The following is a 25987-nucleotide window of genomic DNA, read 5'->3' as shown; positions in this document are numbered from 1 at the left end:
ATGGTTCCTTGTATTCGTAGAGTTATGTAGTATGTTCTTATTTTTATTACGTATTACTGGTATGTGATGTAGTTTGTTTTATTTATTTCTGATGTAATTTTTTAAATTAGTCAATATTATTGTGCCGTTAGTTCATGAAAGTGACCGTTACAAAACTAGTCGTTGCAAAACTAGCCGTTAAGTAGCCGTTGCAAAACTAGTCATTAAGTAGACGTTGTAAACCTAGTCATTGAGGAGTAGGTACTTATTGCAGACACACTTATAAATATCAACTATCAATGACTCTGCAACTCTACTTTAACTCTTCTTTTTCACCTCGAAAAAGAACTAAAAATTGCATTTCTAGATATGGCTAGAAATTTTGATGATATGTTTAACGAGACTTTGTATGGCAAAAGAAGATGGCAAGATAACACACTCATAGATAATTGGATCGATGAGTGTTTACTCGAAGATTCAGAAGAAGAAGATATCGATAAAAGCTCTATCCCAACTCCCTCGTAGATGGATTAACAGAGATCGAGAAGCAGGACATGATCGCCTTTTCCAAGATTACTTTGCAGATGAACCGGTGTATAATGCTGACATTTTTCGACGGAGATTTCGAATGAGAAGACATGTGTTCCTTCAGATAGTGAACGCTCTCTCAAATGTCTATCCGTATTTTCAATAGAGGGTTGATGCAACTGGAAGAAGAGGCTTGTCACCACTCCAAAAATGTACCGCTGCGATACAAATGTTAGCATATGGCGTAGCAGCTGATGCTGTTGATGATTATGTGCGCATAGGTGAGAGCACTACAATTGAATGCTTGGAAAAATTTGTTGAAGGTGTCATTTTGGTGTTCGAAGATGAATACTTGCTAAAATCAAATCCAAATGACGTTCGACGCCTGCTACAAATGGCGGAGGGTCATAGCTTTTCTGGTATGTTGGATAGCATTGACTGAATGCATTGGCAACGGAAAAATTATCCAAAGGCGTGGAAAGGTATGTACATGAGTGGTTATCGTGGGGTTGCAACCATAGTACTTGAGGTTGTAGCATCTTCAGATCTTTAGATATGGCATGCGTTCTTTGGAGTTTCTGGTTCAAATAACGATATCAACATGTTAGATCGTTCTCCAGTGTTCGATGATATTCTAAATGACCGTGCTCCGGAGGTAAATTATACTATTAATGGTAATAATTATACTATGGGATACTATTTAGCAGACGATATTTATCCTGAATGAGCCACATTTGTCAAATCAATCTCAAAGCCACAAGGGGATAAACGCAAGTTATTTGCACAATACCAAGAAGGGCAAAGAAAAGATGTGGAGCGAGCATTCGGAGTGTTGCAAGCACGCTTTGCAATTATACGTGGTCCAGCTCGTTTTTGGGAAAAGAAGAAGCTTGCCAACATAATGAGAGCTTGTATTATATTGCATAATATGATTGTTGAAGATGAAAGAGACACTTATGCAGGAAATTTTGCTCAAGACTTAGAGTATGATGATGTCGAAAATGGCTTATCAAAACCTCAGCTGGGAGAAGAAGATTTTGCACCATACCATCAATTTCTCCAAAGAAATGCCCACTTCAAAATAGGCAGCAGCATAGACAATTGAAAGAGGACTTGATTGAACACATATGGCAATTTCGCAATACTTGTCGTCAATTATAGAGCTTAATTATGTTTTTCTTTGTATTAAGTAATTTTACAAATTAGTATAATCCCAAATTATATATTGTGTATTATTGTTATATATGAATTTATTTAATATTAATATTTTTTAATAATGAATTATTTTTAAATTTATAAATTTAAATTATATTATTGAAAAAAATTAATTATATTAATTTTAAATATTTTAATTAATTAAAGTGAGACTACAACATGGACTAAATTTAATTCCTTTGAATAAAGAAGAGAGAGATGTTTTGAGTTTCTATTTACTGTTTATGACGTAAAAATTGATGTAGAATTACTTTCTATAAGATACACCATAAACAAAAATTGGGATGAGTTTCTTATTAGTGATGGTCTTATACACCGCTATCACACATGTACTAATCCCTTTCATCTTTGGATACGTCACTCTTCTTTGTTCTTTCTAATCTCTTTGCTCTCTTTCTCTCTTAACCTTTCTCTACGTCACTTTCCTTTCAATTTTTATTTTTGTATGGTAAAGTATCTGAACTTGTATGTTCATTAAAAAAAATATATAAATAACTTTTAATTAGCCAACTTTAAAAATTATAATTAATAAATTTAGATTTTTTAAATTTTAAATTTTTATTTTAAAAAATAAAGTGTAATTTTTTATTTTTAAATATTTTTTTATATTTTTTCTTGATTTCACTTATAAAATAAACAATAAAAAATTACATTTTACTTCTAAAATAAAATTTAAAATTTATAAATCTAAATTCATAATTAATAATTATTAATTAATGACAATTAATTAGTATAAAATACATTACAAAAATGCTTGTTAACTTATTATTAACTAGACTCCTATTAGTTACCTAAGGAAATTATTTTTGTAAGGTTTAATTATTCTGTTGATTCTTATAGTTTTGTAAAATTTTTAATTAGGTCCCTATACTTTTTTTTCTGTTAATTGGATTTCTGCACTAAATTTTTTTTTCAATTAGATCTCTCTTGATAGTAATTAACTTAATTTTATAGAGACTCAACTAAAAAAAATGGTGCAGAGACCAAAATAAAAAAAAAAGTGTAGAAGCTCAATTAAAAAAAAATTTAGTACAAAGACTCAATTAAAAAAAATACAAAAACTTAATTAAAAATTTTACAAAATTATAAAATCCAATAAAATAATTAAACATTCTTTTAATTTAAGTAGCATTTTTTTCATTTATTGTTTTTATTTCTTATTTACGGTGAGCTCTGTTCAGCCTCTTTCTTTCAATTTTCAACCCTTTTTTGTCTTTGATGGCCGTGTATCTTTCTTTACTAGTAAATATTAGTTTTATTCTTGAGCAAAAAAAAATATCATTATAATAATTAATAATAAAATAACACACATAATATTTTGGTACACATTTAAAATTTGTGTTTATATTTTTTTAACACAAATGATTTTTTAACACATCCAAAATAATAAGATAATATAAAAAATACTTTTGATATACATTCAAAATTCGTGCTAATATTTTTTTAACATAAATTATTTTTTAACATATTTAAAATTATAAAATTATTCACTAAATTATTTTTTAACACATCCAAAAATAATTGTGTTTATTACACTTATTAAATAATTATATACCACATTTAGAATCGAAAAAAATATTTTTGATAGTATTATTTTCTTTAAATATTATTCTTCATTCAATCTTTAAATATAATATTATATTATTTTAATTTTTTAACACAAAATATTTTGGTACACATCAAAAATTTGTTTAAGTTTGTGTTTATATTTTTCTTAACACAAATAATTTTTTAACACATCAAAAATAATAATATAACACATAAAATACTTTTGATAGGCATCCAAAATTAGTGCTTATATTTTTTTAACATAATTTTTTTAACACATCCAAAATTACAAAATTGCTCACTAAATAATTTTTAACACATCCAAAACGTATCCAAAAATAATTATGTTTATTACTCTTGTTAAATCATTATCTTTATAATAATATAAATAGGGAGCTTTTATGGTGATGTGGCGCTCATTCATTGAGTTTGAAAATTTATTTACTTAGGTGTCGTTATTAGAAATTTTTAAAATTTTATTTATAAATTATAACTTATTATTTGTTTAGGTTGTTACTTTTTGAATATTTACATATGTTTTTCGGTATTTAGTTTTTAATAGAAATATAAATAGGGAGCTCTTATGTTGACGTAACGCTCATACATTGAGTTTAAAAATTTATTTACTTAGGCGTTGTTACTAAAATGTTTTAAAATTTCATTTATAAATTATAACTTATTATTTATTTAGGTGGTTATCTTTTGAAATTTTAAATACATTTTTTGGGTATTTAGTTTTTAATATTGTTAAACTAGTTATTTATCTAGGTGTCGGTCACTATGAATTTTTAAAATTTTATTTATAAATTATAACTTATTATTTGCTTATATTGTTACTTTTTAAATTTTTAATACGCTTTCTTAGATTGTTAGATATTTAGTTTTTAATATTGTTGAACTAATTATTTGTTTAGGTGTCATTAATATAAATTTTTAAAATCACTAGAATTTTTTAAAATTTTATTTATAAATTATAAATTATTATTTGCTGTTACTTTTTAATTTCAAGTTATTTGCTTTAAGTTATTCTTTTTAATTATTGATTATCATGGAATTGTCAACTATCCCACAATATAGATTTAGCTTTGTGAGTTTTGACACTCTCAATGCTTTTGGGTTCGATTACACCTATTTAGTTAATAAGTTTATTGTTTAAAAAAAATATTCAATAATAAATTTATTTAATTCATTGATAATTTCTGTTTGTATTTTTTTTAACAAACTTATTAACAACAAATAATTTTTGTTTTAATCTATTTTAAGTGTGATTGGATATTTGGCTAGAATTAGAAGTGGGAGTACTCTTAAAAAAGATGATAAATTTATCATGTATCATGTTAATGAATTAAGAGTCGATGATAAATAATTAATTATTATTTTTAAATATAAATATTTACACATAATAGATGAGTAAAATAAAATCTAAGAATTTTAATATTAATTTCAATATACATTTATTTATTTGGATTTGTTTTACGATTTTATTTTATATTTTAAATTTATTTGTTTTAATATTTTGTATTTAAATTGTTATTTTACTATAGATATTTTCATAATATTAAACTTTTTGGGAGATATTTTCATGTTTGTTATGAAAGTTTGGTTTCATGTTTACCCTAAAATTAATTTTTGGTTTTTTGTATTATATTATGGTTAAATTGCAATTTATTCTTAGATTTCATAACTTGCCGTTCTAATTATTAAATAAAATAATTCAATTTATGTATGCTTTTTTAACCCTGTGATTGTTGTTCCTCTTTACAAATTCACAATATTCATGATAGTTAAAAGTGGACAAATTAAGGCATGGATTGGTAATAGTTTTACTGAAAAAGTATTTAGATTTGGTCTGGTAGATTTTTGACTCACAATGGTACTATTTGATTTAAAATCTAAAAATTAAACCTCTAAGTTTTTTATAGTTTTAGGAAGAAAAATTAGACTATACAATTTTTGTACTTTGAAATAAAAAAAAAAAACACAAAAAAATGAATTTTTTTATTTATTTTTATTTTATTTTTAAATTTTTTTGTCCAAAATAATGGGATGGTCTGATTATGCATCTCTATATAAAAAAACCTACATAGCCAATATAATTAAGTAGCTTATAAAAATTAATTTTTAAAAAATAATTTTATAAAATTTATAGCATATATATTTTTCAAAAATGTAAATATTTTATTAGTGCTTGGTAAAAAAAATGAGTTAAGTATTATTTTTGTTCTCAAGGTTTTGGGGCAAAATCAAAATCGTCCCTAACATTTTTTTTCTTATTAAAATTATCCTCAACGTTATAAAACGTTAAAAAATCGTCCTTTCTCAAATTTTTGGATAAAAATACCCTTCATCCATCATTTACCCTCATCTGTTCTTATTTCTTTTTCCTTCAACAACACAAAGAGGAGGGAGTGCAAGCCACGAAGAAAAGAAGAGAGGGAAGGGTGGAGAACGAAGAGGAAAAAAAGAGAAGAGGAAGAAGAAGGCACCGTCGGCAAGAAAGGGCGTCGTTGCTGACGTTCTCCTCTTTTGTTGCTGACGTTCATCTATTATGCTTTCTGTTCTGCTTTATGTTCTGCTTCTCTGTTTCTCTGTTCTACTTCTTGGAGCTCATCTCTTTCCAGATCTATTCATGTAGCTAGCTTTTTCTCTCTTCCTCTCTTTCCAGATCTTTACTCATGTTGTTTGATATGAAATTTTTGTTAATTTTACTAAAGGTGGTGTCGTTGGTGTGCCGATCGTGGTGGTAGGTGTTGCTGCCGCCGAGGGGGCGATGATACTACTCCGATGGGGAAGTAGTTCAAGCACGAAAACCCATGGGTGAAGCAGAATGCAGAAAAGGCATGGAGTCGTTCAAGAAGGCGGCAGCGCATGGGTCACCACTCGCCATGGTGGACCTCGATTTGTTCCTGAAATCGGCGTTCTCTCCTTTTAAGTTTGAAAGATTGGATTTTTGAAATTTTTTTTGTCTTGAATTTGAACGTGGTGGTATTGTTGTTGATGAATTTTTGAATTTGAATGTGGTGGTGTTGTTGTTGTTGGATTTTTGAATATGAAATTGAATGTTGGTAATGTTGTTGTTGATTTTATGTTAGTTTTTTTTGTATGTTTTTTTTTTAAATTAAAAAAATAATTGGTATTGTTGTTGTTGAATATTTGGGTGAAGAGTTGTTGAAGATTTGGGTGAAGAGAATGGAGCAGGGAGGCTGAGAAACAGTGGAGTGAGGAGGGTGAAGATGAGAGATAATAATGAAGAATATTTTAGTCTAAAAATTTTAAAAATGATGATTTTAAAGCGTTTTTAAACGTTGAGGATGATTTTAATAAGAAAAAAAAGTCGGAGACGATTTTGATTTTGACCTAAGAACTTAAGATGAAAAAAATATTTAACCCTAACAAAAATTATGTATTTATATTTGTAGAATATTTAGAAAAATATTTAAGAATGTATTTTAAAAATTAACTTATATTTATCAAAATTAAAAAATTTAATATAATTTTATATATTATAAATATCTATATTTATTTTTAATTAATTATTAATAATTTTATTTTGATATTAAATTTTATTATATATATTTATTATAATTATTTTAAATTTTAAAAGTTAATACTTTTCAAATACAAGTGATCTTTCATGTGAAGCCTATCTTACTAACATAAAATCCAATATAATGTTCTCATGAACTTGAGTACGTACTCTAACCTCTAATTTAATAAGATAATTTTGGATTCTAAAATAAAGTAGAATATAATTTCTTTATGATAAATAGTACATATTAAATGGGAATGACTAAGGATAGAGTGATATTTTAATTAACATTTTGAATAAGTTTAGTTAAGTCAAAAATAAAAATTCACTTGTCTTCGTATTAAATGGTAATAACTGTTTTTATATTATACATAGTGTTATAGCGGCACATCTTTTTTTTTTTTGGTCAGTGTTATAGCGGCACATCTATGAACAACATTCTCAATGGATAGCGCATGATCCTAGTAATAATGGGGACCATGATGATCCATTTAGACCATTCGAATACTTTGATTGATAATGCCTACCTAAAAACAATGGCACTCATCATCGTGTCATTTGTATCTTCCTTTGAGTTCTCAAGAATTTTCTTTCTGCTTGTACTATTTGGACAATAAAAGAGTACGGAGTTGGAAAGTCCTAAACTATACTGTTAATAATCTTATTTGGTGATTGAATAATTTTGCTAGACATTTGAATATCATCCTTAATTTGTACATCTCAAAAAATATGGCATGTGATAAATTTTATCAAGACAAATTGTTTGTGTATAATTTTTATAAAAAAAAAATAATTTATCCTATGATGGATGGTTTAGATGGGATTTGTCAATTTATCCCATATCTAAGTTCGCATATAAGAGGTATTTTTTTTTTATCACAGAAAGTTTGGTTTCATGTTTACCCTAACATTAATTTCTAATTTTTCATATTATATTATAGTTGAATTGTAATTTATTCTTAGATTCCATAACTTGCCGTTTTAATGATTAAATAAAATAATTGAATTTATAATAAAATAATTGAATTTATGTATGTTTTTTTAACCCTATGATTTGTTCCTGTTTGCAAATTTACCATATTCAGGTTATAGTATATTTCTACAGTAGTAGTTTGATAAGCTCAGAAGCATGAATTAGTAATAATTTATTTGAAAGGTATTTAAGTTGGCTTTTATTGAAAGGTGACAGATGTATAAAACCTATATCACCTACATTTGATAAAATGAAATTAAAAATAATTTTTAATAAATACAAATATATTTAATAAAATCAAATTAAAAATCATTTTTACTAAATACAAGTATTATAATTGTGTTTGATAAGATGATTTTTAAAATAAAAAAGATCATAATAATATAAATATAAAAATTAAATTTAGACATTAATATAAAAGGTTACATTATAATTTTTTTTAATAAATACAAGATAAATTTAAAAAAGTTTTGCGCTAAATATTTTTAAAAACATCTCTATTTCTTAAAAAATTTAAATACAAATGCAAATACGTTAAGATATAAAAATAAAACATATTTTTAACAATAAAAATTGGAGTACCATGCGATTTTCGAACTTTGAAATAAAAAAAATCACAATAAAAAAATATGAATCATCTGATTTAATATTTTTTTAAATTTCGTATAAAGTAATAAAATAGTCTAATTATACATTTCTGTAACAAAAATCTACATGGCCAAGTATAGTTGAATTACACACCGTCTTTATTCATAATAAAAAATGTGAGCTAAAAATTTTTGGTCATTAAAAAAAAAAATGATAGTGAAAATGAGAAAATGAACAAACTTTTGGTTGTCTTTGATCAATAGGGAAAAAACTGAACCCGTCATAAATTATTATGATGTTGGAAGCTGAACAAGGAGATTATTATGAAAAAATTTAAACATCAAAGATTAAGGCCTAATTTAAATAATCAGTTTAATTAATTTTTTTTAAATAATTTAAATAATAAATATTTATATTAAAAAAATTTATAAATAAATTATAAATGATTTTGTATTTAATTTTTAAATTTTTATATAAATATTAAATATTAATACTATACATTTTCATAAATTAAAGACTAAAGTCAATAAACTATCAATCTGACTTTTTTTTATTTTTCAGAATGACAAAACCATCTTCATAATAAAAACAATAAACTTAGTTAAAAATAATAAAAAAAAAAGTTACGAACTTATCTAAACGAACCTTAAATTAGACAAAAGACGACTATTTTACTTTAGTTTGGACGGAACCGTCCGGTTTTCAAAATTCCCCTAAACGATGCTGTTTTTGATCGTTCAAGACCAAAAAAAAAAAAAAAAAATCAGAAATTAAGAAAAAAATTAAATCCAAACGAACGCAAATAGATACCTAAAATCACATCCTTCTCTTCAGTCTCCCGAGAAGTCTAGAACCCTGAACTCAAATCCTCCAGCCTCCGGCGACCGTCATCCCCTTCTTCTCCAGCTACGGTCATCCCATCTGGTCCAGCCGATCGTCGCGCTCGTCTCCTGCCGTGGTCTTCCTCCGTCGCGCTCATCGCCTTGTCTCGTAGTCCTCTTCTCGTCGCGTCGCCTCCAGCAGTGCTTCCCTCAGGCTCTCTTCTTCAGCCTCTGGTAATGATTCTTGTTGTTACTGTTGCTGATTCTTCTTCTTCAGCCTCTGTTAGTTGTTGTTGTTGTTGCCCATTCAAGTAAGAAAAGGGTTATCCGGGTACTAGTTTCGTGGTGATTAGTTTGAACCTCCTCCCCCTCCCATTTCTTCGGCCTCTGTTAATTGTTCTTGTTGTTGCTGATTCTTCTTCTTCAGCCTCTGTTAGTACTTTGTTGTTTTTGTTGTTGCTGATTCTTCTTGTTAATTGCATAGATGTTCAGTTCCTGTAGTTATTGAATTTATTTGCTGTTATTGTTCCTGATTGTTTAATTAAATTTTTTGCTATTAATTGTTCAGCTCTTGTAGTTGTTGCTGTTATTGTTCTTTATGATTTGTTAATAATTGCCAATTTGTTAATAATACAAGAATAGTTAAACCTACCATCCTTCATTTTCAGGCTTGTTGATTTTTCACATGGTGCTCGGACCATGTTGCTACTTGATTTTATTCCTATTATTATGTTTTTCCTATTGTTGATAAGCATCTTAGTGTTAAACCTACCAGCTGAAAAGTTGAAATTTATGAATGTAATTCTTGACGAAATCCCCTAATTATCCAGTTGTGGAAGATATAAGCTGCTATAGATCCTATGTATACATATTATTCGGTGGTTGTGCAGTACTTGTGTGGCTGTCTTGTCTTGTACAGCTGCATTTCTTCTTATAATTTGATTTCACTTGGTGATATTTCATTATGAGGAAAGAAAACCGATGAATCTTCAAATCTATTATTGTTTTCTCTAGCCCTTACCCCTTTGAATGCTGTACTGGTATTCTATAGAAATTGGATTAAAATTGTTTTGTTACTATATACATCAAGATTCAAGCATTTATCAATTTATATTTGTTGCTTCTTGATATAGTATATGGTTTTATTGATGTAGGTTTGGGCAGTTTATGAATTAATTTTCAAGCCTAATCGGTGATGATTTGACTTTTGTGTTGGACTTGGATGAGATTATAACACTTTGGTTGATGTAAAACTTTTAATTTGGATGAGATTTTAAGGTTTATATTAGAATATAGTTATGTTTTGCGTGTTTATTTATATTTTATATATTATTTTATTATAATTTTGTTATTTCAGTTGAACCATAGTTGAACCATTGAACTAGAAAACCAGTAGTTAGAGCAGTTCAATGATCGGTTTGGTTTTCATAACATTGATTAGAACTTAGTAATTTCCCTTGTCCTTATTTCTAGATTTTAGGGAAGTTCAATTTTTTTTCTTAATTATAATAATTTAGGGATTTTTTTATGCTTCCGCTATTTGAGGGCTTTAATTAGATACACATTTATTCTCAATTATCTAACTTATCTAATTTTGGGATTGTTGCTTTGTAGACTCTCACTTATGTTTTAATTAATACATATTCCATCTAATCATCTAACTTCTCTTTTTGTTTTGGAGTTAATTAAACAGTTTTAACTTCTTTTCATTCTACAGGGTTTCTCCACATAAGAGAAGAGAATAGCTTCCATGGACAACGGAGATATTCCTGAAAATGCCAACGAGCGTATGCTCATATTCATATACTCTTTCTATGTTTTGGAGTATTGCTGTGCTTGTTTTCTTCTTCTTTTTTTTTTTTTAAATAATTGAAAAGGTTATTGTGGCGTTTACAGATTGTCCAGGTCCTCAGTCAGAATCTGCAGGAAAATCCGATGCATGTGAAGGATGCCCCAATCAACAAATTTGTGCCACCGCTCCCAAAGGACCTGACCCTGGTACTTTCTCTCACACTCATATTCACTAATTATATGATGGAGATTTATATAGAGCATGTTCAAGAACCATACCCTAATAATTCTGGAATTTGGGATTGTTATTATTAGATAATCAGCTAAGATTTTAGTGAGGTAGGCTTGTATGTAGTGTAGCTAAGGTGTATTATGCATTATGTGCAGCTGCCCACTCCTGTATATAATATTACTGCAACTCTGAATGTAATGAAGGACTACTACGTCATAACTTTCCTAGTTCCAGGTTTCCTAAGAATTATTTCTCATTGTCCTCTTGTGAGCTTAAAAGTACTTGCACGCATTAAGTGTTATCATTTCTATCTTTGCTTACTCCACTGTTGTTATTTCTTATATGGGTGAGTTGGTAGGGAATTCCATTCTGTGACATGGAAGGGACCTAAGTCATGATTTCCTTCGAGAGTCATGACTTAAACCCGAATCAAATGTTTGATTTTATTTTTTTGGGTCAGCTAAGGAAACTATTTTTTTTACCCTATCCTGGTTCATCAAGTGTTGGGTGTCTTGGTGGAGCTTTTATTTTGTTGGATGTTTGATGGTATATGACTGCTTTGTGAAGGATTTACAGTTTGGGTTTCTCAATATGGTTTTTCGGTAGTTAAAAAGGGGCTAGGTCAATTGAAATTTGTTTTTATGATTGCCGCCTTGTTGACTTGAACATCCTATATATTCTACAGACTAATAATCCTCACAATAAGATTGCCTCAGTCTTGATGTATTAGAAGATTCTAGAAGTCTGTGGTTACCCAATTCCTCATTTTCCCCATATTGGTTAATTCTGGATAGAAGATAGCAAGATGACTAATGCAGCAGATAGCACAGAAAATAAACACTCAAAAGATAGAAAAAAATTATTAATAATCAAAAGCCATGACTCTAAACACGCAAATCACAAAGACCATCAATCTAATGCATATAGTGGACACATCTTAGCTTAACAGGGGAAAGAAAGAGAGAACATATGGATAAGAGTGGAGTTCATGTGAGAGTGGTGTTAGAACTTAGAAGTGTGTCTCAATGCTAAAACAACTTATTGTTATCCCAAAGATGTCTTTTTTGGACCCTCTATTTTATGCATAATAGTGATACATTTTTTTTTTCTGGTGGTGAGAGTTCTTTTGGGCTTTATACATTGTTTGCAAGACTCTTGGTTTTGATTATAGGTCATATTGAATTATTGACTGAAAGTAGGAACTTAGATTTTTTTTCTTTCATTCTTGTTATAGATTTACTTTTTCTGCTGATATTAGTACCATTAAGACCTTTTGTCACCTTCTATGTTTGTTTCTGCAGACCTAGTTGCTATCGCAGAAAGAATGGCTACTGTGAAGCATAAAATATTGGTCTTGTCAGGAAAAGGAGGAGTAGGCAAGAGCACATTTTCCGCCCAGCTGGCATTTGCTTTAGCAGCAATGGATTTTCAAGTGGGTCTTCTTGACATTGACATTTGTGGTCCAAGCATCCCTAAGATGCTCGGTCTAGAAGGTCAAGAGATACATCAGAGCAACCTCGGGTGGTCTCCTGTCTATGTGGAGTCCAACCTTGGTGTCATGTCAATTGGATTCATGCTTCCAAATCCTGATGATGCTGTTATATGGAGAGGCCCCCGCAAAAATGGGCTTATTAAGCAGTTTCTGAAAGACGTCTATTGGGGTGAGCTTGATTTCCTTATTGTTGATGCTCCTCCTGGTACCTCAGATGAGCACATTTCAATTGTTCAATGCCTTGATGCAACTGGAGTAGATGGTGCAATTATAGTCACCACTCCTCAGCAAGTCTCTCTTATTGATGTGAGAAAAGAGGTGAGTTTCTGCAAGAAAGTTGGAGTGAAAGTTCTTGGGGTAGTAGAGAATATGAGTGGCCTGTGCCAGCCCCTAATGGATTTTAAGTTCATGAAGTTGACGGATAATGGTGAGCAGAAAGATGTTACGGAATGGATATTGGGATACATGAGAGAAAAAGCACCAGAAATGCTGAATTTGATGGCATGCAGTGAAGTTTTCGATAGTAGTGGTGGTGGCGCAATGAAAATGTGCAATCAAATGGGGGTGCCTTTTCTCGGTAGGGTTCCACTAGATCCGCAACTTTGTAAGGCAGCTGAAGAAGGCAGGTCCTGCTTTGCTGATAAAGATTGTGTCGTGAGCGCTCCTGCATTAAAGAAGATTATAGAGAAGTTGATAGAAGCAAATGGGTTGTCAATGGCAGCTAGTAATGGAGTGTAGAAAATTTGCTTTATGAGGGAATATTTGTAAATTGAAACTAGTTTTGTCTATGTATCTCTGCAAGGGAATTTGTCTGGCACTTAAATGATTGGTATGTATGTAATAAACCAAATTGCTATGGAGTCGAGTCAATGAGGCAATGTGGTATTAGAAGTTTTGTTTTTGGGGTGGTTATGCTTTATGCACTTCACAATCAGAGCTATAGATAAATTTACATTATAACAAGTTTCAAATTTTGTGTTTGAGAATTATCATATTCATATGTGAATGTTTCTTCAATACACTGGAGCGGAATGTTGATGTGTATCCATTTGAATTTTGCTTTCAAGTTTAAGCGCACAATCAAATTTTCATTGGTTCTTAAAAACCATTGATTGGTAAACTCGCAAGGACATCCCTGTGATTCACAAACTTGTTTTTGTGGATGCTTCATCTCTATCATATGTTCCATATTGTCATTCTTTTTGTGTTCTATTCCCAAATTGTGTCCCATTTGTTTGTTCATTTTGTGAACATATCAAAAAGCAAACTATCCTGATTATTATTTTTGTTGGGGATTTTTGAGGGGCGAGAGGGAGGATTGTACTTAATTCTAACAACAAACCTGTGCTTAATTGTATCAAATACTATGCTAGATTAGACTCTTGAAACCATAATTTGGTAAAATATAGAAATATTAATACAAATGATACAAAAATTATCAAACCACAACTTTCCAATGAAAAAAACTTTTCATGTATATATAAATAACTAGTACAATAGAAATAATCTATGTTGGAACTCCAGGTTTCAATACAAGAAGGGGAAAAAAACCGTTTCCAGTGAAATGCTAAAAAGAAAAGGAAGAAGCTCTTTATTAGATGCTTCAACCAAAATGGAATGTTAAACAAGTTTCAAAACAAGAAGGCCTTCAGCTGGGAAGTTATACCCAGTTTCTTTGTAAACGGTAAATTACCAAGGAAAAGTAACCGTAACATAGGTGGCACTGGCTAAGAAATTTGACGAAGCAAATGAGCTCAAAGATTACAGATCTCTCAAAATTAAATGATACGTGTATAAAGTAGTGTTAAAGGTTTTGGCTAATAGATTGAATATTGTTATGCCAAAGTTGGTGGGGGAGGTGCAAAGTTATAACTTCTGTGGTTGGTATTAAATGGCAAAGTTATAACTTATATGGTTGGTATGAAATGTTTAATTATATACAAATTTATTTGATTTTTTTGTGTCTAACAATCGGAAAAAAAAAAAAAGACAAGGAAAAGAAGTAAAACAAGCACAACTAAGAATACAAAACAAGTACAACTAAGAGCACAATAAATACAAAGAAAAAATAATAAATAGATCTTTAATCTTTTATTTCGAAGATAAATAAATTTTTGACTAATTGAAAATTAAAAAATATTCTTCATCTAAGTCCATTCGGAAAACTTATTTGTCCGTATATATTTTAGATGGAAAAAATTAAATATATCGTATTTTAAAAACTGAAAGACGTTTTTGTATTTTTAATTAATCAAAACTTATATGTTTTCAAATTATAAAGTTACGAACTTATTTGTCTTTCTCTCTTATACAAGTGAAGAATTGGGAGATGAAGTGAGATAATTAAAAAGCCAAAGAAACTAAAGATGTACAAGTGAGAAAGCTAGTAAATACACAACTTATGCATCATAGAAGGCAAAGGAAGCAAAAGGACTTATATGTTTTCCTTGTACCAGACCCTAGCGAAGCCTTTATACCCTAGTTGCTTTAGCTGACTGACAATCTCTTGCAATGACCATTCATTAACCTCAAAATGTAAATCCTCCACAATCATTCCTCCTAAATACTCTAATCGTTGTCCATTGTCAATAAATTTGCCACCATGGTAAATTTCGATACTGAAATCCAAATCACCCATAACTGCATACCAAAAAAAAAAAAATAATGCCATAAATCCCTCTTCAAACACTTTGAGAAACACAAGGAAGCTCTAATAAACAGAATGACAAACTTTCACAGGAGAAAAGAACAAAAACCCTTCAACCAGTGAAACGTTGAGCGTTGTCTTACCTAGAGGAAGAAGCAACGCCTACGACGACGGCAGTGATATCGGAGATGCCAAACCCTCCCGCAATATTCCGGTGGGATTAATCTCTGCAGCTGAGGGAGTTGGGAAGCAAGGCATGCACACGAGTTTCTTCTCTAAGTTTGGGAGAAGAGACCGAACAGTTTTCAAGAGGGTAAAATGGTATTTCAGAAAAATATGAGTGAAAGAGTATTAGGGATTTCACATAAAGTTAGGGAATCTTTAACTTAGGAACAGAATATTCCGTTAAATCTAACAGTTTGGTCACGGTAGGGACCTAATTGAAAAAAAAAATTGGGGGCAGGGACCCAATTGAAAGAAAAAAAAGTGTAGGGACCTAATTGAAAAATTCGCTAAACTATAGGGACCAACAGAGTAATTAAACCTTTTCAAAACTGTGGAAGTACAGAAATCGGAGGTCCGATTTGTGTACCTCCCACAAATCAGACGGTCCGATTTCTGTACCTCTAATAAATCGGACGGTCCGATTTCTGCTTCTCTAATTAAACGATCCCACATTTGAGTATAACACCCCAACAATCCACATTTTAAAAAAACACCACTACCACTCCAATATTAAAAATAAAAAATTCGTCTAGTGAATGATATATTGGCTGATTTGCTGGAAATTAAACAAGCATATGATTGTGCAAAGTTTGGTCCAAATTGAATGATACCTTATTCTTTTTCAGCAAGGGCATTATCGTAAAAACAGATACTAAAACCCAGTTTTAAACCCTAGGAAAACCCTTTCACTATCCTTCCAAGTTCCGAAGTCCTGTCTGTTTATCACCCTCAACGCGGTCAACGCAACGCAACCGGAATGGGGAAGAAGAAGCAGAAGGAGAAGATAGTTCTTCCACCGGAGCTCCCGCCGGAGATTCCCGACGACGAGGTCGAGGTCTCCGATGAGGACCTCCAGTTCGTCAATGAGAATCGCGGTTACGCTTCCTTATTCTCCACCCTTGACACGCAATCAATCACCAAGTACGTTTCTTTCTTCCAAATCCCCTCCTTTCCCATACTTACAATGCTCGCTTTTGTACCTTTGTTTATTGGAATTTCCTCCATGGGAACCCTAAAACTTCATTGCTCAAGTGCATGACTATTTCGAACTTTTGCAATTTCTTATGGCACAACTAAAAATCGAGAATTTTGAGCAGTTATCTTTGGTTAAATAACAAGTTTTAGGTTGTTAACTTGGGAGAATTTTTCTGACCGTCAGGTTATTGCTTTTGCATTTTGAGTTTTATGACTTGAGCTGCTACATTTTTACTTAGGCTGTGACTTTTGTTTTTGGTGATTACTAAGGCATGTTACTCGAGTTGCTGATGCTAAAGATGATGCTTTGGAGAAACTTTATGAGAAAAAGCTGCGAAAGAATGCTCTCAAGAAGGAAAAAGAAGAAACAGGAATACAGGTTGACCGAGTTGATGTTCTTCCAATCAAGTCTTTGGATGGACAACTCCATTACCGGACAGGTATCTAGAACCCCTTTCATGTAAATTAGGTGCATTGTGGTCACTTAACGGTGCTTTTTCTGTCTTTTTGTTTGACCAATTTTGTAATTGATTTTGTTCTTGCATTTTGCAGCTACAAAGGCAGAATCACAAAATGGTCCAAGTGAAGAGGAAACGGGAGAGGATGTAAATGATAGAAAAAGTCTGGTGAAGCTAACTAAGGCTGAAAAGAGAGCCAAACTTAAGAAGTTGAGGAAGGAGGGGAAAAAGCAAGGGAAAGAGGTGCCAAAAGCAGAAGTGGAACAAACACCACAAGCCACTGTACTGGTATTTGCTCAGTCATCCTAATATTCTCAATTTTAACTCCTTTTGTGGTTTAAGAGTTCCATATCTTATTTATTTATATATTATTGTTATACTGTTGTATCAAATTTTCAATGGAATTGAGAAAGGAGGCCTATGGAATTAACTAAAAGTAATAAATGGCCAACAACCAGTTATTTTATCAATATTCTGATTTTCTTCCACTTGGTCGACCTTATTTAGTGCTAATGCATATATAATTATATAATATATTGTAGATCTACTTGTTTGATTCTGAACATTTTTCTTGTAAGTGATCTGTCTTTCTGAATATCACTAGTAGTAAGGCACTAAAGTTATCTCTTTCCAATGTCTAATAGTCGTCTCATGCCACTTAACAATCATGTTTGTTTGAAAAAAAAGTAATTGCTTTTCTTTGTATTGGTTATAAATTTTATATATTCACATGTGGTGCTACCTTTTTCATTGAACTCAGCGTTGTGCATAAAATTCTTTACATAGTTGTCAATTGTGGCATTTTGTGCTGCCACAATGGTGGGGCATTGTGTCGTTGCAGACAAAATTGACAAAGGCATCTTAAATGCCTCTCTTCAGTTCCATGGTTGCACTGTGATCCATGGGTGGCAACAAAAGCCACTGTTTCCCATTGTCTCTGAAGATTATTGAGGACTGTGTGGTGATTTTGCCCCATATCAAGCTTCAGTATAGGGTTTTCTCATTTGTTTGTCTCTTCCTCAGTCACAGCCTCCTCTCCTTCTCTACAACTGTTTTTTCACTTTAGCAGGCTTCTTGCTTCTGCTCATTCTAAACTGCTGATGTCCTCTGCCCTCTTAGTTAGGGTTTCTTTTATGTATGCAGGTGGATTATTTTTTTCTGGTGATGAAACCTTTCTTTTGCTTTCCTTTATTTGTCTTCATTGGCTTACCCCAAAAACAAAGCTGTTGGGCCAGTTATGCAAGTCTTAAGAAGTTTAAATTTCGTTAGGGCACTATATTGTCTAGTTAGTTATGCACTATACTGATGTTGATTGCATGCTTAGAGTCTACACTATGAATTTTAGTTGGTTAATTTTTGGTTTGGGTGTCAGCTGCTCCATGCTACTATTTGGGATTAACGAGTGATATTTGCTATGTTATGTCATATTTATTCAGGCTGAGGTAAAAGAAGATCTTACAACTGAGGAGGCTTTTGAATCTAAGAAGTGTAAACTTGCAGAGTTGGGAAATGCATTACTTACAGACCCTGAGTCCAATATTAAATTTCTGAAGGATATGCTACAGATATCTAAAGACAATGATCCTACCATTGTTAAACTTGGACTTCTGTCACTCTTGGCTGTATTTAAAGATATTGTCCCTGGGTATGCCTAATAGCTCTATCTAACATTGCATTGTTTATATGTAGTGAACATCTGTATTTTGTTTGCTTCCACACTAATGCTTTTTTGCTTAATATATGCTCCACTTTTGTGTGATTTCTCAGCTATCGAATAAGGCTTCCTACTGAGAAAGAACTGGAAATGAAGGTTTCAAAGACTGTGAGAAAGATGCGTTACTATGAATCAACTCTACTTTCGGCATACAAGGTTCGTATTCACATTTGAGTGCGATTTAGTTTACTATGATTACCTAATTAAGATGAAAGAAAGTTTTACTATCAGATATTACTTTACTTCTAATGCTTGCATTGTTGCTTCTGGAACCTACTTTTCCCGGTGGTAAAAATATTTAGGATATTTATTTAAAAGTACTATATAGATATTAATGTGGTTTGATATTTATGCCACTAAGATGTTTTTTTATATTTTTTATTATGTTGCCAGGCATACCTGCAAAGGCTGATGTACTTAGAAAAGAAGCCCTTATTTCAACTTGTAGCAGTACGTTGTATTTGTACATTGCTCGACATACATCCTCATTTCAACTTCAGGGAAAACCTGTTGGATGCTACTGTCAGAAACATAAGCTCTACTAATGAGGCCATAAGGTACAGTTGTATGTTTGCTGTGAGCTATTCTATATTATATTTGGATTTTTCTGGAATGCAAAGCACCTTTCTAATTTCAATTTCTCAAAAAATGGTGAGTTTAGCTTGTAATTGTTTTACCTATTTTTGTCTTCAAAAGCTTCCCATAATATCTTCTTTTAGAAAGATACTATTTCTGCTAATTCATTTTATTGCTAATAATCTATTTTCCGTGTGTGTGTGTGTGTGTTTTGACTTTTATGTTTACTATCTATCTGATAAAATTTCCTTGTTTCTATTTAACAGGAAACTTTGTTGTTCTACAGTTAAATCATTGTTTACAAATGAGGGTAAACATGGTGGTGAGGCTACTGTAGAGGCTGTTCGATTGATTGCCGATCTTGTCAAGGCTAATAATTGTCAGTTGCATCCTGATTCCGTTGAGGTATGGGTTTCGTTTCTTATGGGAGTTGCTAATTCCTTTACTTCTATTGTGTTTGAATTTTGTTCGTCGTCAATTTTCTCTTTCTCTAATAAGTTGATGCTGCTCTTTATAAACTGATAGAGTGATAGAATCATAAATGCTCTTTGCAAAACTCATTAAATTTTTTGTGGAAGGTTTTTCATTCAGCACAAAGCTGTTGAGTGATGTTTGTTGTTTTATAATTCTTCAGGTGTTTTTGTCTCTTTCATTTGATGAGGATCTTGGGAAGTCTGAGAAGAAAGAAGAGGATCATAAATTTAAAAACAAGAAAAATAAGAAGAGAAAAAACATGGAGGCATCAAATCAGTTGCCAGATAATGATAGAAAGAGAAGTAAGCATGAAATGATCTCTAAGACAAAAGAGGAGGTAATTTTTATAAATAAATCACATATTATGATTGTTCTGGTTATTGTTTGAGATAAGATTGAATTGATGCTTTCTGTAGGTTGAAGCTGAGTACAAGGCTGCATCGTTTGCTCCAGATGTTATGGAGAGGAGACAAATGCAATCTGAAACACTCTCTGCCGTGTTTGAGACGTATTTTCGCATTTTGAAGCACACAATGCATTTCATAGCAACCAGGTTTGTATTTATATAATATGTTTGTGTATTTTAATTACAGTGAGGCAAAATCGGTTGTTGGATTGATAGGGTGTGACGATTTTTTTTTTTTATTATTTAATTTTTAAAATGGGGAAAAGAAACTTGTTTTTCTTGAAAAAATATTGATTATTAAAAAACTTCAATCGAGACATCTAGATGTGTTTGAGGAGTGTAATATAAGAAAAAGAACAGAGAAAAGGTATACAAACAATTTATTTTTATTTATTTATCTTTTGAAAATTTGTTAGAAATTAATTACTAGAACTATCATATGATCACTCTTTCAATGATTATTCAGATACATGTAGAAACTCTGCTGTTTATTGGATGAGATACTTATCAGTTGCTTTACTTGAACTTTCCTGTGTTTCTTGCACTTGTGCTGAGGAGTACCATATGCCCCTGCCAGCAGCTGGTCCTCAGTAGGGGAACTTCACTGTGAGCCTGTGAAGATTCTTTGCTCAGTTGTGCAAGCATACGTGTATGCACGTAGGGTTATGTGTGAGCATTTCTTGCATATGATGCTCAGAAAAGCATCAAGACTCCCCTTTAGTATCCAAACATAGTGATATGTCAGTTTAAACTTGATGCTTTGTATATCTTTTTGCTGGTTTTGATGTATTGTTATATCTTACAATTTTCTTTGCTTTATTTTTCTAATTAAAAAACTTCCATTCTTTTTCTTTTGCAGTGTTTATTCTTCTCTTATGTTGTATTAAATTTTTGGGGTGGTTGCTGGTCATATTCTGTTCATATGGATCATAATTTCTTCACTTTCTTTTTCAGGCCTGAAGTAAATACTGGGGCATCATCTGCAGTGGAATCCCACCCATTGTTTGCTCCTTGTCTCAAAGGACTGGGAAAGTTTTCACATTTGATTGACCTCGACTTCATGGGGGACCTAATGAACCATCTCAAAGTACTTGCTTCTGATGGTAGTAACTCTGGCAACAGTTCTGAGAAGTGTCCTAAATTTTTGACTGTGACTGAACGTCTCCAATGTTGCATTGTTGCTTTTAAAGTGATGAGGAATAATCTTGATGCTCTGATTGTTGATTTGCAAGACTTCTTCGTCCATCTTTACAGTCTTATACTTGAATACAGGCCTGGAAGGTGAATTTGACTATCACTATTATGAAAATTATCACTTGCAAGATAGGGTATTTCATCAGTAGTCCATGGATACTGATATTGATGTACTTGTTCATATGTGCATGTCTGTCGATTTGCTTGTACGAGTCTTCGTATAAATTTGGAAAATCATAATACTAAACCATACTGTTAGAGGTTTGAAGAATTCCTTGGTCTCTGCTTAATAACTAGCTATTTTGAATGAGTTGGTTTCATTAGTGTTGAAGTCTTTATCCGCTACTGAAATTACTATTTATTTTTCTCGTCCCCCTCCTCCCCTATGGCCTGGAAGTCATTGGTTCAAATCCTAGAAATGCATTGACCTTTTCTATGACCACACCAGTGGGTGTCCTGTACACTGGGCTGCTCGGCCCTTTCAACGTCCAATTTCTGTTGTACAACCATGAATTGTTTTTGTTCATTTTTCTGCGTGCTTTTTAATATGTTGTTCTATTTGACTCATGTTTCATGTATATGAAATAGAGATCAAGGAGAGGTGTTAGCAGAAGCTTTGAAGATAATGTTGTGTGAAGATAAGCAACATGACATGCAAAAGACTGCTGCATTCATAAAGCGTTTGGCTACATTGTCGCTGTGCTTTGGATCTGCGGAGTCCATGGCTGGTAAGTTTTAATATTCTCATAACCCAAAAAAAAAGTGTGAAAATGAGATATAAAATAAAAGAAAAAGCAACTTGATATGTGATTTTCATTTGAACCTGTTTCAGCATTGGTCACAGTAAGGCATCTCCTTCAAAAGAATGTGAAGTGCAGAAATCTGTTGGAAAATGACACTGGAGGGGGCTCAGTTTCCGGAACAATCCCAGTAAGCTTGTTAAGTTCATTTCTTCTGTGTTTCACAGTTTTTAAATCATCTATAGTCACCATATTATGGCTTCTCCCGCTGTAGTCTTATAAAATTTTGAAGTATCCATGAAAGGAATGTTAATCATTAAGAAAAAAATATAGGCAATTACACCGGTACCTTTCTGAAACTAAAGAGTAAATTATCTTCTATTATGTGTTATTGCATGAGAGATTTGTTTTGCGCACCTTTAACACCCGAAATAATCTTACATTTAACCAATCCATTGCATAGCTAAAATTTTTGGATAAAAATAAGCTTTTGAAACATGCATCAAATATACTTTAGAATTACGCAAATAGTTAGTTCCATGAAAATGGAATTGCGATGATAAGTTAAATTACCTAGAGTTTAATTCAAACTTGATACATGTAAAGAAATTTATTTCATGTATTAAATACTTGTATAGTTAGATTTATTATGCTATAATATATAAGACAGAGTAATTTGCTAATTTACCATCTAATTTCCTAAGAGTACCAAAGTAAATGCGGCTCCACTTATTTTAAGTATCTATAAATTGAACACCTACAATGATGTGTGAGACTTAAACTGTGTCCCCTTTCTTTCCCTCTTTGATGTGCAGAAATATCAACCATATTCCACGGATCCCAATTTAAGTGGAGCTCTTGCTTCTGTGCTTTGGGAACTCAATCTTTTGTCCAAGCATTATCATCCTTCTATATCAACAATGGCCTCTGGTATATCAAGCATGAGTGTTGCACAGAATCAAGTCATTCTCTCAAAAACCTCTCCTACACAAGCTTTAATGGAAATGTCTCTTGATCAGGAATTAACTTTCCCGCAACATAGTGGCACTATAAAATTGAATAACAAGAAGAGAAGAACAAATGGTCCTGCAACATCACCCTCCATTGGTTCTGCATCAGTCACTTCAAGTTCATTCAATGAGGATGAGTTGCATGAGAAACTTGGTTCCCATTTTACGCTTCTTCGCGACATTAGGGAGAATGAAAGGTTGAGAAAGGAGTTGGATAAGACTACACTATCACTACAGCTATATGAACAATATAAGAAACAAAAGCAAAGATCAAAACCAAAGAAGAAAGCCATTGCTTAATAGATGTATATGGCTTATAGATAACATGAAATTTTGTAGTTTTATTTTCGTTGTTTCCGTATTTGTGAAAACCAGACCATTTATCAATCAGGTAAGAGGACTAGGAGCCATGGTCACCAGTTTTGTGCCGGTTTGGTGTACCTGCTGATAAAGTGTAAAATTATATTTTGATTAAAAGAGAGTGATATTAATTTTACAGAAGTACTTTATTAGAAGGTTTATAAAGAAATTTGCAATTGGAATTAGAACATCTGCAATATCTAGACTTTTATTTCGTTGCCTTTTGGAATTGGAATTTTACTTAAAATTCAGAATTTTATGTTTTGGTTTTGATAAGGAATTAAAAGAGTAAATACCCTTTCCGGCCCTTGTTCATTTTGAAAATTGACTACCCGCCCCCTGATATTTATTATTTATCAAATCGGTCCTTATCCATTTGCTCTGTGATACCAATTAGCCCTTGAGTTTGTTTCTCCGTTCAAAGTCGACGGAAAACGCTGAGGTGTAACGTGCAGGCCGTGACGTGGCTCTGGATCATCAAACGTGGATTGCTCTGTAAGCATGTGGACAAATAAGCCCCTGCAGACTCAGCAAAACAACACAATATACCCTAAAACACTACAAACACAACTGCTGTTATCACAATTAACATTGCCAGCATAACAAACACACTATGGTTATTACTACATCTTTTTTATTTTGCTTCATATTCATCTTGAATCTTGAATTCCAGTTCCTCCAACCTTTTCTCCATCATCATCATTCTTCCTTAAATATCATTGTCATCTTCATTGCCACAACCTTTAGCAATCAGTTCGTCTAGCCAAACAAAAAAATTGCAGTGACGTTGCTCCATCTGCAATTGTCATTATAGTGAATACAACTTGTTAAACAAGGTAGGAAGTTGATTACATAAACTGAAGATTGGTGCACACTTACGCCATAGTGGGAACAGCCCAGGAAGATTCTGTCTGGGTTCTTGGCTGTCCCAGACTGTTGCATGACTGCATAGGTGCCACACTTGCATTTAGGGTGCTGGAACTTGGCCTTCTTGCCCTCACTTGCATTGCTACTCGACCCCACCAAATTCTTCCTTCTAAAACGGTGTGTGTTAGAGGTTGAAGATTGCTCTGGATCGCTCATGCTTCAGGCACTAGTGTTAGGGTTCAGAAATGGGGAGATTGAGATTTCGCCCTAATCGAGCAAACAGACTTCTTTTTAAAACGACGTCACTTTGCTGAGTCTGCAGGGGCTTATTTGTCCACATGCTTATAGAGCAATCCATGTTTGATGATCCAGAGCCACGTCACGGCCTGCACGTTACACCTCAGCATTTTCCGTCGACTTTGAACGGAGAAACAAACTCAAGGGCTAATTGGTATCACGGAGCAAATGAATAAGGACCGATTTGATAAATAATAAACGTCAGGGGGCGGGTAATCAATTTTCAAAATGGACAGGGGCCGGAAAGGGTATTTACTCGAATTAAAATATACATTGTACTTTTTATATTAGATTTTAGATTTACTATTTAGTTATAAGGTTTACAATTTAAAGTTCATGAAAATATTAATTAAGAAACGTTCCTAGTACCTTTTATGAAAAAAATATTCCATATTTATTTGTGATAGTTATTTAATTTTATTTTATAATTTTCTATTATAATATTTCATTAAATGATAGGTAATGTATAACTATATATCTGTTTATTAATTGTATATAAAGGAGAGATGAAAGGGTTGATCCGTTAATGTTTATTTTATTTATTTTTTAAATTTATATAAAAATATTGTTGATTTATAGAGATGTCAAGTCTTAAAATTTGAATTTATACAATTGAGTTATATTTCATAATTTTCGATTTCATGTTATCCTAGCTTCCTAAGCATAAAAGATTAAAAGTTAATTATGTTCAAGACATGCCCAATCCTATCCAGGGATGGGAGACAAATGCCTCTGAATCACAACTTATTGGCATAAGTCTTCCTATTTTGGTTGGTCAGTGTCGTTTGAGTTTGAATTAATTTGTCTAGTATTTTTCCGTGATAATGTGGACAGACTGGAAGTGGATCTCTCTAATAAAAAAATTGGATGGTGTTAATTATTTAATTTAACTCTTTTATTTTTTTTCATATTTATTTTTGATTTTACTTATAGAATTAAATGTGAGAGATTACATCTTATTCTCTTAAATATTTAAAAAAAAATTTTGCCCGAACATAATTCAGCAAAGTATAATAGAATGTATAATATAGTGATGATGTGTCACTGTGTCAGCTAGTAATATATGTTATAACAGGATTTGTTTTAGTGTTACTATTACTAGTGTTAAATCCGTGCACTTATATTTTAATTTGACATGATAAATTAAAAATAATATTTTATAATCATAAATTTTTTAAATTTTGTATAATACTATTATCGTTATTATATAATAAGTGTATTGAATATGTTATTTTATATTTACTTAAAATAAAATACAAATAAAACAATTTAAAATTTATAATATTTTTGAACGATAAGAAAAGAGACCTAAAAAGATAAAAATATATATAACTATATTAGTAGTATA

General features: G+C 31.6%; 3 protein-coding genes across 5 annotated transcripts; all 3 read left to right on the top strand.

Annotated features, from left to right (window-relative positions):
* The first annotated feature begins 436 nt into the window (after positions 1-436).
* LOC107611651 (uncharacterized) lies at positions 437-1612 on the top strand. Its single transcript, XM_021108354.2, has 4 exons — positions 437-571; positions 674-926; positions 1116-1162; positions 1262-1612. Exons 1-4 carry the CDS (start codon positions 437-439, stop codon positions 1610-1612), a joined length of 786 nt encoding a protein of 261 aa, XP_020964013.2.
* Positions 1613-9124: 7512 nt separating this feature from the next.
* Positions 9125-13682, top strand: NBP35 (nucleotide binding protein 35). Of its 2 annotated transcripts, none has more exons than XM_016315500.3 (4): positions 9125-9415; positions 10899-10968; positions 11078-11179; positions 12506-13682. In XM_016315500.3, the coding sequence occupies exons 2-4, from the start codon at positions 10932-10934 to the stop codon at positions 13432-13434; spliced, it is 1068 nt and encodes a 355-aa protein (XP_016170986.1). In that variant the 5' UTR covers positions 9125-9415; positions 10899-10931; the 3' UTR covers positions 13435-13682. The 2 variants fall into 2 exon arrangements, with proteins under 2 accessions (XP_016170986.1, XP_088353246.1); XM_088497120.1 differs by lacking the exon at positions 9125-9415 and adding an exon at positions 9599-9614.
* Positions 13683-16095: 2413 nt separating this feature from the next.
* On the top strand, positions 16096-23663 carry LOC107612752 (binding protein). 2 transcript variants are annotated; one of them, XM_088496831.1, is made up of 13 exons: positions 16096-16489; positions 16814-16983; positions 17096-17289; positions 18438-18646; positions 18769-18871; positions 19109-19272; positions 19558-19696; positions 19926-20102; positions 20182-20318; positions 21126-21452; positions 21954-22093; positions 22198-22295; positions 22921-23663. In XM_088496831.1, the coding sequence occupies exons 1-13, from the start codon at positions 16326-16328 to the stop codon at positions 23413-23415; spliced, it is 2517 nt and encodes an 838-aa protein (XP_088352957.1). In that variant the 5' UTR covers positions 16096-16325; the 3' UTR covers positions 23416-23663. The 2 variants fall into 2 exon arrangements, with proteins under 2 accessions (XP_088352957.1, XP_088352958.1); XM_088496832.1 differs by having other exon boundaries at positions 22198-22303; positions 22921-23171.
* The last annotated feature ends 2324 nt before the right edge of the window (positions 23664-25987 follow it).

Source organism: Arachis ipaensis, chromosome B8, assembly GCF_059453495.1.
Source record: "Arachis ipaensis isolate K30076 ecotype BB chromosome B8, ASM5945349v1, whole genome shotgun sequence".
Taxonomy (NCBI): domain Eukaryota; kingdom Viridiplantae; phylum Streptophyta; class Magnoliopsida; order Fabales; family Fabaceae; genus Arachis; species Arachis ipaensis.
This window is presented reverse-complemented; position numbering and strand designations above follow the sequence as displayed.

Excerpts from the sequence above, each read along its gene's own strand:
- NBP35 (XM_016315500.3), top strand. The coding sequence starts at position 10,932 with ATGGACAACGGAGATATTCCTGAAAATGCCAACGAGC. Across the intron at positions 10,969-11,077 it reads TCCTGAAAATGCCAACGAGC|ATTGTCCAGGTCCTCAGTCA; the intron begins GTATGCTCATAT and ends TGGCGTTTACAG. Across the intron at positions 11,180-12,505 it reads TCCCAAAGGACCTGACCCTG|ACCTAGTTGCTATCGCAGAA; the intron begins GTACTTTCTCTC and ends TTGTTTCTGCAG.
- LOC107611651 (XM_021108354.2), top strand. The coding sequence starts at position 437 with ATGAGTGTTTACTCGAAGATTCAGAAGAAGAAGATATCGATAAAAGCT. Across the intron at positions 572-673 it reads ATTACTTTGCAGATGAACCG|AGGGTTGATGCAACTGGAAG; the intron begins GTGTATAATGCT and ends TATTTTCAATAG. Across the intron at positions 1,163-1,261 it reads TAAATGACCGTGCTCCGGAG|CCACAAGGGGATAAACGCAA; the intron begins GTAAATTATACT and ends TCAATCTCAAAG.
- LOC107612752 (XM_088496831.1), top strand. The coding sequence starts at position 16,326 with ATGGGGAAGAAGAAGCAGAAGGAGAAGATAGTTCTTCCACCGGAGCTC. Across the intron at positions 16,490-16,813 it reads GACACGCAATCAATCACCAA|GCATGTTACTCGAGTTGCTG; the intron begins GTACGTTTCTTT and ends GTGATTACTAAG. Across the intron at positions 22,296-22,920 it reads CAGTTTCCGGAACAATCCCA|AAATATCAACCATATTCCAC; the intron begins GTAAGCTTGTTA and ends TTTGATGTGCAG.